The 14692-nt window shown below is 43.4% G+C and overlaps 1 protein-coding gene across 18 annotated transcripts in view; it reads left to right on the top strand.

Annotated features, from left to right (window-relative positions):
• The window catches only part of LOC125014947 (pleckstrin homology domain-containing family A member 7-like), a 141276-nt gene that overhangs the window by 49677 nt on the left and 76907 nt on the right, over positions 1 to 14692 (top strand). For 16 of the 18 annotated variants that reach the window (XM_047596515.1, XM_047596514.1, XM_047596518.1 and 13 more), the window contains one exon: positions 13918 to 14001. In XM_047596515.1, coding sequence (XP_047452471.1) covers positions 13918 to 14001 — 84 coding nt within the window. Of the gene's footprint in view, positions 1 to 4857; positions 5033 to 13675; positions 13798 to 13917; positions 14002 to 14692 lie in introns of those variants that run through there. The other 2 variants (XM_047596528.1, XM_047596525.1) reach the window with 2 other exon arrangements.

Consider the following 14692-nt stretch of genomic DNA (forward strand, 5'->3'; position numbering starts at 1 on the left):
AGTATTTCAGTAGCCTGTGAATTAAATATTTATTGCAGGATTTCCACAGTCAACAAGCGATTAATCACAAATGAATTGGCCTTTTTTAAAAATCTAATCTATCTATTGCTTCTTCATGCTATCCTATTCTCTTAGTGCTTTTGGCAATTGCGACATTACAGGACATGTTACTGCCCTCTGCAGGGTAACAAATACTATACTGTAAAACTATACTACTATAAATACTGTGACTATAATGGCTGTTTGCTCCCCCCAGCATTACTTCATCTTTAATCACTTCCTGATTTCCCAAACTAGTGTGGGCACGATAACATAACATGTGTGTGTTAATCGCCTCTAAATTTAGTGATATTAGAGGAATTTGTGGTAAAGCGTTGTTAATGGTTAGCCCTGCTAGTTTGTTATGTAAGCGAAAAATACAATTGACCGGCCCAGGCTGCAGTCTTCTCGGAAAAAGAACCTGTGTTATGTAAGATGACACTCTCTACATCGCAATGTGGACTTTGTCACTGTTTGTAACACCTCACCCGCCTCGTTTCTGCACATAACCACTTATCTTATCTTATCTTATCTTATAGTTACTGGTACTCATTGTATTCTGATGTTTTTTATGAAGACCTGTTGTCTTTAGCTGAATGCTAAAATACTTATAATGACAATGCTAACAAGTGGATATTTAGCAGCTGTAATAAAGTTGGGTTAGGTTTTAACAGTATTTCACTCTGAAGGGCAACTTCTAGATCTGTACTAGACTTTTGAATGGCAGTCCATCCGGTGGTTGTTTAGACATTTTGTTTTTATGTACCCGTACTTTCTTGTGCCTGTGCAAAGGGCAATAAATTCTATTCTCTTCTATTTCCCTCCTAACCATAAATGTCAGCCTGCTGGTTGTGTTAGAGGAAAGGCATCACCGACGCCGATAGAATTTATCCTCTGGGGACACAAATGTCAATCCATGCAGCAGTTACTGAGATACTGGTGGATTGACCAGCTGACATCTCAATCCCTCTTTACTGCCCCCAGCTTTAGGCAGAGGCAGAACTGAGGGTCACCACCGAGGGCAGAGACAGCATCTATCAGGCTTTATAAACAGTTTGTGAAATGACGCAGTGGGAGCAGAACTCAGATGGGAGCAAACGTGAAAACGCGAACGCCAGAACATAAAAACAAAATCCTCAAGCGCTGCATTAAAAATACTGATTGACAACCGGTTCAGCCAGGATGCACTGATATTTTGGATGGTGAACATTTTTTTCTGCACCAGCCATCTGCAGGCATGTGCTGAAAATTAAACCGGCTTGTTAAGATTTTTTATTGAAGGTAATGAGCGTCCTGCAGATTTGCTAACAGCATTGCAGGTTTGAGAGTTTTTTAAAAAGAGTCGGAAACATTGGTTGTTGTTCTTGTCATTCAGTATCATTTCTCAGCGGAGACTTTCACGCTGACATTTTAAAATGGATCAAAAGGTTTTGAAATATGCAAATGACCTAAACAGCTGCTCTTACCATTTTCAGGACTTCATGTTAGCAGTGTAAATACACGCGCCTCCCTTCATTTAGCGCCAGGACTCATTTTGTCACCATATGATGTGTTGTGGTTGCATCTGTGTGGTTGCTGAAGAGCCTGCTGGCTTTGTGTTTCAACAGCAGTAGTGTGAAACCTTTATGGGGAGAAAATAATGCAAAGTGTTTGTGTTGTGATACGAGTGCGACCACTGAGGCCAGAGCTGTTCATCTGAGTGTTTTTCTGCCAGTATGACTTTGGGATAATGTTTTCCCACAGTATTATTACAACTAACTGTATTCACTTTTGAAATTCAGTTTTCCGTATGGCGATATGCACTGAACTAGGGCTGGGTGGTATACCAGTTTATACTGAATACCGGTATTTTTTCCGTTATAATATGAATTTTTAATATACCGGCAATATATTTATTACACTGTTTCAGAGCGGACCGTTTTCAGTGTAGCGCTTTTAAACATGCATTGTGTGACTGCATCACTGTGAGGCGTGGTGAAGATGGAAAGGTCCAAAAAATGAAATGAAGCAGCAGAACAAGAAGAACAAAAACAGATGCCATGTCGGTTGTTTTTTTTGTTTGTTTTTTTAAGGTGACCAGACGTCCCCGATTTCTGGGAACAGTTCCCTTTTTGGATGATCTGTTCCCGAAAGTGTCCCCACTTTTAGCTTTTTATGAATAAGAAAAACAAATGTAGTGCGCAGGCTACGCTTATTATAGTAGCCGGTCACGCTGCATTACAGACATGGCAGTTTAAAAATAAATAAATGTCAAAATAAATTAAACCATAATTGTCCCTGATTCTTCATTTCATCTTGATAGCATTTAATTCCTTTTTTTCTTCTGTTTTTTTTTATCTTCGCTGTGTAAACGTCCCTGGATTTCCACATCACCAGGCAGTGCTAACACGGGGGCTTTGCAAACCTGTTTTACTGCTAGTGTGGGATTATCTACAACATTTACTCATCATAATCCTCTCTCAACCAGTAGAAAATGTTGTGAACAGGGGATTATGCATTGAAAGAGGAAAAAAATACTGTGATATATCGTGATACCATTAGAATTTTGAAAAATAGCGTGATATACATTTTTGGTCACACCACCCAGCCCTACAATGAACTAATTTTATATTCACAGAACAGCAGGCAGATTTTTAGTTTGTTTAATGAAATAAAAAGATTCCTCATGTGTGATTTAAAGTCAATAGCTGCTTATTATTCGATGAATTCTGGGATTCATTTCAAATAAGATCTTACTGTGTAATATACCTAAAGCATTAAACTAGTTGTTGCTCTGTGGTTGCTTTTCCAACGTGTGCATAATGAAGTCCATATCAAACGCTGCTGAAGTGTTTTGTGATTGAATACTTTAATTAAAAAGATTGTGTTAGTGATGAGCTTCACATTTACTCACTTGTAAAATCGGTTATTTAGAAGTCATTAACCCAAACTACTTCTATGTGTCACCCATTAAATGTTTATGGACAGTCTCTTTTAGAGCTTAAGAAAAATTTAAATGCATGATGTGTTTACTAGATAATGTACTTGCAGAGAATCATACTACTTGATGTTAAAGTGGCAATTTAAATAGTAGCTAAATACTGATTGACTGCTCTGAAAATGTTTTATTTTCTGGAAAAACCCTTATTTATGCTGTTTGAATTGTGTGACCATTAGGGTTTGTATTTTGCACCAATTAGCCACAACATTACAACCACTGACAGGTGAAGTCCGAGACATTCATTATCTTGTTACAAAGCCCTGTTAGCAAACCTAGGTTCTGGCATTCATGTGGATGTTACTTGGAACCAGACACCCTCTCCCCATAGCAACAGCAGCCATCCCCAGCAGGACAATGCGGTCTGGCACAAAAATAACTGCTTAGGAACAACTGAAAAAAACTAAAACAGCACAAGGTGTTGGCCAGCATTTAAACTTCCAGGGTCCCAAACTGACTGAATATCTACGAGATGTCCTGGAATAGGCCCCATCTAGAGAAGCCCCCCTCTAAAGGTCCCACAGCTAAGGTCCTGGTGCCAGATGCCCCTAAAAGCTAAGTGTCCGTTGCTTAATGAGTCAGAAGTGTTTTAGACAAAGAAGTGACTGTATAAATTTGCGTTCTTCAAATGCAGTTTGAAGAAGCCCAGGACTTGGACGTATGAGGCTTCCTTCACTTACTTGTGGCTTGTCAACAGCTCTTATGTGTCAGTATATCAAATCCGGTAGAGCAGATTTATAGATGCCGGTGGCTTGATGTCCGTCTGAGCCTTGGCAGCAGGTCGGCCATGCCAGTAATGTCAGTGATGCTCGTGTCTGTCTCAGTTATTACTGGCACCATGTTGTCTTGAGGTTGCCAGCGCTGCTGAGCGGCTGCCCGAGCCCCGCTAGTCCCACCTTATCCCCCGTGCCACTGGAGATTGTCTTTATTTTACTGGGTCACGCTGAAACCAGAGATGCGGATGCTGCCTGGCAACAGAAAGACTCCGTGATGTAATGAATTAAATGATGCTTTGTGCATCAGCTGCTGGAGGTCAGACTCCTGTCGTAGGACTTAGCACTTGCCTAACCTTCCTGTCTGAAGAGTGAACTGTAGGTGTAACAAAGAGGCCTGGGTGGGTAGGAGGCGAGACAGGGATGAGCTAAGGAAAAACTAGATTACGCAACCTGCAAATGCATTTATATTTAGTCCTTTTTTTGTGTCCTGCTGTCAGTCCTTCCAACCTAACGCTAAAAACCTTCCACATTGGTGATAGCAAGCAAATTTATATAACTTAAAAGCTCAGCTGTCACCGCTTAAAAGGAAATGTGCGCTTGCTTATCAGTCAGACAGGCTGACATGTGAAATAAGAGATGTGTAATAACACTCATTAGGCTGATTTTCATGCCAGTGGCAGCGCTCGGTTCACTCTACTACACCGCAAACATGTCTGGTTTCACCTCTCAGCCCGAACAAACCCTCGGTGGACGCATTCATTAGATCCCACAAGGGGGCAATTGTGAATGCTTCTCGTCGTGAGTGGGAGTGAGGGACGGAGTGAAGGGGACAGCGCGAGAGACGGAGGGAATCAGACGAGCGAGGCCGTGTTGTGTTTTAGGATGTGTGCTGGATGCGTGGGTGTGTAGGTGGCAGTGCGCGGCTGTGAAACCTGAACAAGAGAAGGTGGCAGCAGCACGAAGCCGAACCAAATGTGTCGCTGCCTCCCGCTCACCCGGCTAAGGAAGGAATTTACTGGCAGCAGTGGCCTGCTAGGAATTCAGCGGGGTGACTGTGTGTGTGTGTGTGTGTGTGTGTGTGTGTAGTCTGTGTGTGTGTTCCACTTTGTGTGTTTGCAGTGGTCAGATTGTATTCCATCTCTTCACCCCCTGGCCGGTTATAAGACCACGCTAGCAATGCTGGCACTCCCTCCTCCTTTCAGACAGGAAGAGTGTGCAGTTCACGCAGCGTTCGCCCGTGCTCGCGCGCTCCGAGGGGGACAAAACTAACGAAGCCAGATCGGTGACCTCGTGGACACAGGTAAAGACGAAAAAGAGCGGTCCGAGCTTTGGCTTTGCGTTTTATTATGCTGAGGTGGCTTCCTGCACCTTTCCATAGTTTTATTTTTGCAGTGCCAGCAGCACAACAAGGTGGAAGTGGGCTCTAACGTTACAGCAGCAGCAGCAGCAGCAGCAGTGTTGCTCCATCTCTGCCGCCAGCCACCGAGCGCCAGCACAAAGTGTAACGCAGATGTTGCTTAGGCTGTTCTGGTTGGCACGCTTAGCAATTCCACTAATGCTAAAAGTTTCAGTTCTCTGTTCTGCTGTGGGTCGTGTGATGGACGTGCTCTTCTGAATGTTTGGAACTGGGGTGTTGAAGTGAAAAACGTACTTTTACAAATGCAGAAAAGTACGTACGTAGATACAAAGAATAAATTTGACTCGCGTTGTGTCGTAACTGAAAATGAAGATAATTACAGATGTCCTGATCTGGAAATCTGTGTCAGGCTGAGAAAAATGGTTGGATCTGATAGAGCTGAAATCCTGAACTTTAATTCATCCTGAATCTTAAGATATTTTGCAAAATATCAAAAAAGGATGTACCATCACTAGAATTGCTGAATGGTTTGTTGCTTGTGTACAACACTGAGAATATCTAGAGGTGTTCACTCTGCAGTGACCAAGAACATGTGGGCACATCTGCACATTTATTATTATTATTGCAGCTGTTGTCATAAATATTAACCATTTGAACTCATATGACCAACAAGCTAACAGTTTAATATCATAATCTTTGCTTGTTCCTGTTAAAGAATCACTTGGGTTTAATGCAGCTGGTGAGGGATGGAGGCCCAAAGCATTATCAGGGCCTGTCTGGACGTTTATTGGCTGTTAAATAATCAGCGCCGCGGTGCCAGCGCTCCACTCCGCAGCCTGCTGAAAATTGACAGCGATGATGTTTTAACCTACTTTAGCGCGACGGCCAAGTCAGGACCCCTCTGGCAGCTGTGGCGCGGTGCAACTCAATTAGGTGATGTTTATTTAAACATTAGGCTGCGCACCAAAGTGTTATTTAGTTCTTGGCAGCGCTGCGCGCGAGTGTACCGTCCTGTGTGCGAAAGTGTTTGCAAATTAGTGAAATGAAGCGAGTGGTGACAGTTTGTGGGCCGTCCAAATTAGAGATTAGTTAGGATGTGAAATTACATTCATCTTATGTAAACAAAAAAAAAAAACCTGGTTTTGAGAAGATGTTTCTCTGCTCATTTGAGTAGCTTCTTCACTTCCTGTCCAGTTGCTTTTTTTAAACATCTTGTAGATCACCATGACCTGGACGACCGAGAACCTTCACAGACACATTCACTTTAATGAGCTCATTTTTTAGGCGTATGTCAGACACTTGAAGTTTTGTGCTGAGTTTAATCAGTTAATCAGGAAGAAAAGAGTAATTGAACTTTAGAGCATATTGACATTCTTTGCAGTTTCACTTTGGACCGTGTCCGCTGTCTTTCCACCTCTTAAATGGAAAAGGTCACGTAGCGCTTTGCTCATTAAGAATAATTAACTGAACTTCTACTACCTGCTTTTTAATGAACTTTTCCCAAAGATCGTAACGTGTTCGCTAACCCGCAGTAGCATTTTTGTGAGTATTAATACTGTAAGTGCACTTGACTACGCAAACATCCATTTACCTTTCTGTGAAGCACACACTCTCACCCACACGCGCTGCAAACGCATAATTCCCTCCCCTCTTCGTACCTCGTGCACAGAGTCTCACACGCACACGCCGTGAAACACGCAGTGTGTTCTGAATGGGAATGACCTTGCTGTGTTTCCCTACGCTGCCCCGGCAGCAGTCCTCCCAGCTCTCCCTCGCTACACTTCAAACGCATTTCATCTGGAAAATCCCTTTAAATAGACGCGACCTTTGACGGAGAGAACGCCCACCCGCCACATCTTTTTCGAAACGCTCTGTCGGCCGCACATCTGTTATAACAAAGGCCGGTCGCGCGGTGGCAAACGATTCTGAGACGAATCCCTGCTATTCCTCAGCGATAAGAGATGGAGTCGAAGCCGACCGCTCTGCTTTGTGAGGCATCGGTCGCTGTCACCGGTGATGGATGGGGGCACGTTCTCCATCCATCAAAGACGCATCATGATCGTCCGTCATTAAATGATCGAAGTGCTTAATGCAGCATTTAAAAGCACATACAGGTGCACAGCTATGCAGCATGTTTCCCCAAACAGTGTTTAGATAATCATGACTTATGGTCTAAACTCGCAAAGCAAACGTCTGGGGGGGGGAGCACCCCTGGCTGACTCCACGGTACAGTTGGCACACTTTCTCAGTTTTGCTCAGAAGGAGCATTGATTATCAAGATGCGCCAACTATTTCTGGCAAGAGCGCGGAGAGGAAGGGGGCAAACCGGAGTAAAATGTGGTTTTAGGACGGCGACAATTCCTTTTCCGTCAGCGGGATCGTTGCTCCTCGGCACTGCTCTGGTGGTAATGTGAGTTGACTGCCGGATCCAGCATGAGGAAAGCAGGCGGAGTTCCTGGGGAGCAGGGTGACACCCAGGTCACATGACAGCAGGTGCAGCGCGGGGTCCTACCCGCTGAGGGAGATCGTGTCGGATCATGTGTGTTTGCATGAGAAGCGGGCCGCGTTGTGCGAGTCGTGTCACGGGCGGCGCGGTGTTTACGTAACCCCCGAGGTTTTTTTTACCGCCCGTCCTCCATAAATGTCACGCGGGGCAAAAAAGTCAAACAGAGGCGCGGAGCGAAGCAGCTGACGGCAGCTCAGCGGTCAAGAGGGTCTTGTAAAGTGAGCCACGCTTTAATCCCCTAATGCCAAACCTTCCATTTAGTGAGAAACAATGTCTGCTTCAGCTGCAGGGGAGCTCTCCTGATGAATGGGGATCAACAGAAGACCAAAACAATCAGAAAATGAAAGCAGTAAACCAGCATGTAAGGAGAAGCAGCCTTTGGATCTGGGCTTTTTCTCAGGAAACAAACTAATGAGCTATTTTCGTCTGAACATTTTGTCTTGTTGAGTTTCTGTGTTTGGTGGAATGCGTCCACAAGTTTGTTTTTTTTTTTTTTTTTATATATATATATATATTCTTTTAGATATTTCATGTCATGTCACCAAACCCCAAATTAACGGCTGGCAGTCAGCGCTACAATGAAAGGGAGAGATGTCACCGGGGCAGACAGCTCAGTGATGAGCCGTCTGAGCTGTACAGCTGGGTTCTATGTCAGGTTGTTTTTTTTTGTTTTTTTTGTGTGTGTGTCAGGAACAGTGTGGGAGTGCATCTCATCAGATCAGATGGGTCACAGGGGCGGCACCGCAATGACTTTGATTGTTTTGACTGAAGCATGCCACGTTCACTGTCGCTCAGCGCTGAAACAACTGTCCGTCTGTCAGCTGTACCTGGTTCTCCTGATAAATACCTGGCACAGGGCGGGAGGCGAAGCGCACCGTGGACTCACGCCCATCAGTCACAGGGCTTTCAAAGGGAGGCGCACAACTATTCACGTTCACGTTCACGTTCACCCTCTTCAACAAAGAATGCACTGTAATAATGAGCCTGTCTGAGATTAACATAATCACAGTCTTCTGCTGATTGCAACGGAAAAACCACGTGGAAGCAGAACTAAAACACAGGAGTGACAGCAGTGAAGAGGGCATAAAAATAAAAAAGATGTTGATTGTTTGATCGTTCTGTTTTGGGGTTGTTATAGTTTCCTTTCACAGATTACACTCTTTTTCTGTACGTCCCTCATAGGAAGGTTTGAATCAGAAACAATAAAATCTGGCCTATAATGTACAGGTTATTCCATAATAGTAATATACTAATTAGAAGAAAAAAACACAAGACTGGGTTTGATTTTTATATCCATTTGATACAAATAGGCTTTTTGGGTATCAATAAAAGTATATTGGTAGGAAACACAATAATCAGTACTGAGAAACCTCTACCTCTTCTTCATATTTGCACGTCGTGCTTCCTGTGACTAGACCAGAGTCATATCTCCTCAGCCCTGCAGGTAAACAGCAAACCTTACATGGAAAGCTGCGTGCGTAGTGTCAGCCTCAAGTGGGCTATTTTAATCAGTGGGCTTTTTTGAGATGTAGCTCTTTTAATGATATGGCTGTTATGTAAGTCTCTCATGCCTGCAGAGATACTATGGCAGGAGAAGGTGAGCTACAAGGTTATTATAGTCAGCTGAAAAGTAGGTGTTCGAATGTGGATATTGCAGTAAAGAGTAAAACTAACTTAGTGTAGTGACATAAACACCTGAACCAATGCAGGAAGTAGCTTTACTTTGGTCATTTTTAGTCGCTTGGTCAAATTTATTAGCAACAAAGATGTGGAACTGTTGGTTCTTGTGCTCATTGAAGGTTTGAGAGGTTGTGGAGTATTGCTGATGAATTCTAAGGCTTTCATACCCTAGTTTTAATGAGATTAAAAATATGCCAAAACGTAGCATCTGGGGCCCTCTTACTCATTTATTTTTTTCGGTGTACCCCGTAGAGTTTGCCTGTCTCGATGGTGCACCCTGTTGTTTAATAGCTTTTCTGAGCTTCATATTTAAAGCTCGGCTGATGCCGTGCGTCAGGTTCGTACAGTAGGAGAAAATAATGTGAGATATAAAACAGGAACACAGTGAAGGCACTCACACAAGCCACATGCACTGCTGTTCTAATGTTTTCACTCGTTTTTCTTCAAGTACACTGAATTCATCTCAACCCAGGACAGAAACACGTGGCACCACAAGAAGGCCTTTATGTTTCCAGATAACTTTTTATGGGCCTAAGTTTCTATGGGAGGAGGTGTGCCTTATGCAGCGCATCCATCAAATGTCAAATCCTTCCTTTTGGGCTTCTCTTGTTACCAAATGGTGATTATGGATATCTGGGCCAAACTGAATATTACGTGGGTCACTCATTGTTAAGAGTCTGATTAGAATTCTTAGACACTAGGAAGGAGCAGAGGGCGTTCACAGAGGACTTCTACAACTGGACAGTTTACACTCAGCTAACCAATTAAAACCACCGTAACCATTTTTTTGAATGGTGTGTCATTGCTATGGGGTGGGGGTGTCTGGTCCAGTCTAGGTGGGTGCTACATGTCTAAGTAACATCCACGTGAACACAAAAGTTTCCCAGCAGAAAACTGAATTGTTACAAGATCGAAGTCGATGTTATCTACTCCTCCTGTTGGTGGTCATAATGTTGTGGCTGATCGGTGTACACATCTGGCACTGCACTAAAGGGGAAGCCAATCATCCAGCAGAGAGTTCAGTGAATTTGTCTCCATGTGTTTCATGACGTGAAACTTGATATCGGACCCAGTCAGGATTGTAAAACTGCTGTGAAATGTGCTCCTTTATGTCAGCGGTTTGCTGTGCAGGTACCGTGTGTATTCCTGACTGTGGTCAATCAAGTCACAGGAAATGTCACGTGCACATATGGTGCATGGTCTCTCAAATGGAGATGAAACGTAAAGACTTAATGCCATTTTGGTTTAGATCGTCGTGTTACAGTGTTCCATTCTACCTTTCATAGGGCTTTTTTTAGCCGAAAGACACTAAAATACAATGTAGATCTGAGGGGGAAAAATCAGATGATTATTCTCTTTTTAATTGAGCGGACCCTTTGACTTTGAGCCACTCAAAAGAATATTATTATATATGGGAAATGGACCAATCATGTTTTAAATGAACTGTGTGTGTGTGTGTGTGTGTGCGTGCGTGCGTGCGTGCATGTGAGCGTGTGTGTGTGTGTGTGCGTGTGTGCGTGTGTGTGTGTGCGTGTGTGCGTGTGTGTGTGTGTGTGCGTGCATGTGAGCGTGTGTGTGTGTGTGCGTGCATGTGAGCGTGTGTGTGTGTGTGTGCGTGTGTGCGTGTGTGTGTGCGTGCGTGCGTGCGTGCGCGTGCGTGCGTGCGTGCGTGGGTGCATGTGAGCGTGTGTGTGTGTGTGTATTCTATAAACACTGAGAAAAAGAGATGACAGAAGGTACATTGTGAACAGGTCTTTCATTTCCAGCGTTAAAGGGCATTGTTAAAAGGGTGCTATATAAAGCTTTTAGCGCAGGTTTCATCCTTTTTTTTTCCCGGTCGGCCTGGGTCACCATTCCCTGCGTTCTTCTGAAATGACACTATTCGCGTCTATTATGTCTTGTACTATTCTGAACCTCGCTGCAGAATGAGATGACTGCCGCTGATAAACAACCCCTCAGGACACTTACGCGCCGTTCCCATTCATATTCTGAGAGCAATCTGATGTGGATTTACCAGCGTCCCCGATGAAGTGCTTCACACATCCGCTCAGAAATAAACAAGGTTTTTGAACGCGTGCGATCGATATCCGAATTTACGGCCGGGCTCACTGGGAGGATTTGTGGCGGATGAGTGAGCTCGGCGTTCGTAAAGGCTTATCTACCCTTTAATAATCTGGCAAAAGACAGAGATTTAACACACTGCATTTAATTTCATGGGACATCTGTGAATTGTACATGCGCGTGTTACTTTTTACACTTTTGTGTGAATGAAAGATTGTGGCAGTGCTGCCATCGAAGTTAAATCATTGTTTAAACCTTGGGTGATGTGTTGTTTTGAGCCTTCAGGTTGTTTATCGAGACAAACATTATTGAGGCCACCACGCATTTACCTCACCTAATACTGTAAACTAATAATGTAGTTGTATGGATCTAGACAGACAGGTTGATATTTAAATTTTCTTATTTGTTATTAGTTGAATTGTGCACGAATCTACACCAGTCAGCCACACTGTTTTCCTGCAACAACTGTTTTATTTTATTTATTTATTTATTTTTTAGATATAATTCTTCCAGACGATTCAGTCCTCCTGACTGCTTTGTGGGGCTCCTTATTATGTAGAAACATTGCGCGTATTCCCTTGAGGGGTGCTACTCCAGAGGACTGGGTGTTTTTGTCCTCTAAAATACACTCCTCTGGCAGCGTGACGAACACCATCTCCAGTAGTGTGCTACTTCCCTTCTTTGTAGATTAGGAGCAAAGGTTCTCCGTGCTTTTCAGCGCCCTGCTTTGCATTTCGCTCTGTGGAGATTTTCTATGGCCAGCTGTTACATGAGCTTTGTGTTAACGTGAACACCTTTCCCTGGAGCTGAGAAGATCAGGGTTTTTTGTTAGGGCCACTGCATTATGCTCCCGATGTTCTTCTTTATTTGTGCTTATCAGCCTACAACAGACAGCAGTAGGAGAAAAGGGCAAATTCATTCAAGCCATAGCACCAGCAGTGGGATCTCTAGAATCACGATAGCAACGTAAGCTGTCATCTTTTCCTCTGAGGAATGAAAAAAAAAAAAAGATATGTTCTTCATTTTGGAGTCTGAAGAAGAACAGACTCCGATGTTATTTCAGATCCATTTTCTTCGTCTTCTCAGTTCCCTGAGACATTATTTCTCAGTATCCATAAAGAAAACCATCATTTTAATTTAGATTTTAATTACATTTGTTGTCATCTGCGTTAACCTCAACACAATAGCCCAACTCTAACTCAAATCTAGAGACAACTATCCCTGCATATGTTCTGAAACATGTCCATCTATGCTCATTTTTAAATAGTAATGCTCATGTTAGCAGTGTAAGCAAACTTGACTTGAAGGAAGTCAGTAACCGAAGGGTCACGTGACACGTTGTGCCCGGGTCTCATGCTGTGAGCTAATGATGACTTTGTGAGTCCCTGTTATGGAGCCTGCTGCTGCCATGTCACCTGGTCTCCTGGGAAACCCTGTACTCTTGTAGGATGTGATCTCCCGCTACATCGAGCAGGAATCTGTGCGGCGTGAGTAATGCGAGCTGCTGCTGAATGGAAAATAGTCTTACTACACGTTGATTGTGTTGAGAGCCTAGGAAGGCTTCTGAGCCTCTATACATATGGGCATTGTTTGCTGAGTGTGTGTTGTGTGTTACTCATCCAGTGCTGCTGTTGTTGACTACTAAGCAGCTCCGCTGGAGCACTGTAAGGTCACTAAAGCTGTTCTTACTTGTGCACTCTGTGAGGCACCGTTGTCCCTGCGTATTAGACTCCTGAGGGTGTGAATGCATCGGTACCTGGAGATTACTTTTCTATCACTTAGTAATTAGTCGCTTATTTTAACAATTACTGAATTTGATTAAAAAATATGTCTGAAACGAAATTTGATTAGTGATTAATGTGCCATTCATAGGCATGTGTTTTTTAACACTTGCACAAACAATAAACACTTATTAACATTAATATTCAGTCGTCACATTAGGTTGAGGTTAAACTAGGTTTATCTTTGTCAGAGACGACCACTCTCCGTCTCCATAAACTTCCAACACTAACTTGAATTTAATAATTACCACCCATCTATTGTGAAACATTTCAGGACTATTGGAAAGGCGGCTTCCTGACCACACAAGCTGACACACGTACAATGTCCACACACACGCGCTGTGACCCTCCATGCCACCCTGTGTTGTTTACTCAGTCGAATCCTTTTACACTCTGGTTGAAGCTTAGAATGACTGAGTGGCTGAGTCTATAACTGATGGAGGCCCAGGCCTTCACTGTCGGGTATTTGTGCTGAGCCCGACACTTTGTTCCACACTGGCTGCGCGGGATGGGTGGGGTGGGGTGGGGTGGGGTGAGCGAGTGGGTGGGTAGTGGTCCTGCAGTCACCCCTCACATTCTACACGGGGCCGGGAAAGTCAGGGACGAAGGCCCATCAGGGTGGAGAGGTTGGACGGAGCTTCCGAGCCGCTGCTGTTCTGGGGAATGATCGGCTCGTGTGTGTGTGTAGTATTTGTGAACACAGTCGGGGTGAAAATCCAGAGTGATGCCTTCACAGTGTTTAGTGTATAACCAGTGTTGCTAATTTTATCTCCTCTCTCTCACCCTCTCTTTCACTCCAGTCATAACCAGAGGATCACAGCGTTTCACCATCCTGTGAGTGGACAGATTTCTCCAGAGAGCGTGGACTACATCCTGCAGGAACAGTGAGTGATTGAATTTGTTTTTTGTCTGCGGTCATAGCCACACAAAAATGGCCAAAAAACAAAAAGAGTCTGAAACTATGTTTAGCTTCTTTAGCTGTTGTGAGATTTTTATCAGCTAAAATATTTTAGTACTTTGGTCCATGGACAGAGCTCTTATTTAAGTCACTCTAAACTGAAACAAAAAATAAGGAAAATTTGACATGATTTACAGAAAATCATTTTCTTCTTCTGTGTATGTTGCTTTTTTTATGGTTTGTTATGTTCTTCTTCTTGACAATGACTTTGAAAAGTTCTTAGCCGAGCCTTGAAGTTATAGTGCACATATTTTTCATAAATTTAGCAGAATAAACTTTTCATTCAATGGGCAGATGGGAGATTCTACAAAAAAGTTCAACTTTGTCTTGAGTCATGCCTGCTGGCTTTTAAACAAAGAAATGCAAAGAGGATGAAAAAAGTAAAAGTTGGTGGATTTGTCAAGGACATACAGTGCTGCTGTTATATTGTTTTCTTTGGTGTGTGGCAGAGCTCCACCAGGAATGAGTGAAATATATATATATATATAGCTCTCTCTTCCTGTTAAATCTATCAAATGCAGGTGACTGTAGTCTACTTTAAGTTGCATCTGTTTCTCTGCTTTCCATTTCTTACTAAAAGTGAGCCAGCAGTTGAGAAGATCAGTACGGTTCTGTCT

Source organism: Mugil cephalus, chromosome 10 (assembly GCF_022458985.1).
Source record: "Mugil cephalus isolate CIBA_MC_2020 chromosome 10, CIBA_Mcephalus_1.1, whole genome shotgun sequence".
Classification (NCBI taxonomy): Eukaryota; Metazoa; Chordata; class Actinopteri; order Mugiliformes; family Mugilidae; genus Mugil; species Mugil cephalus.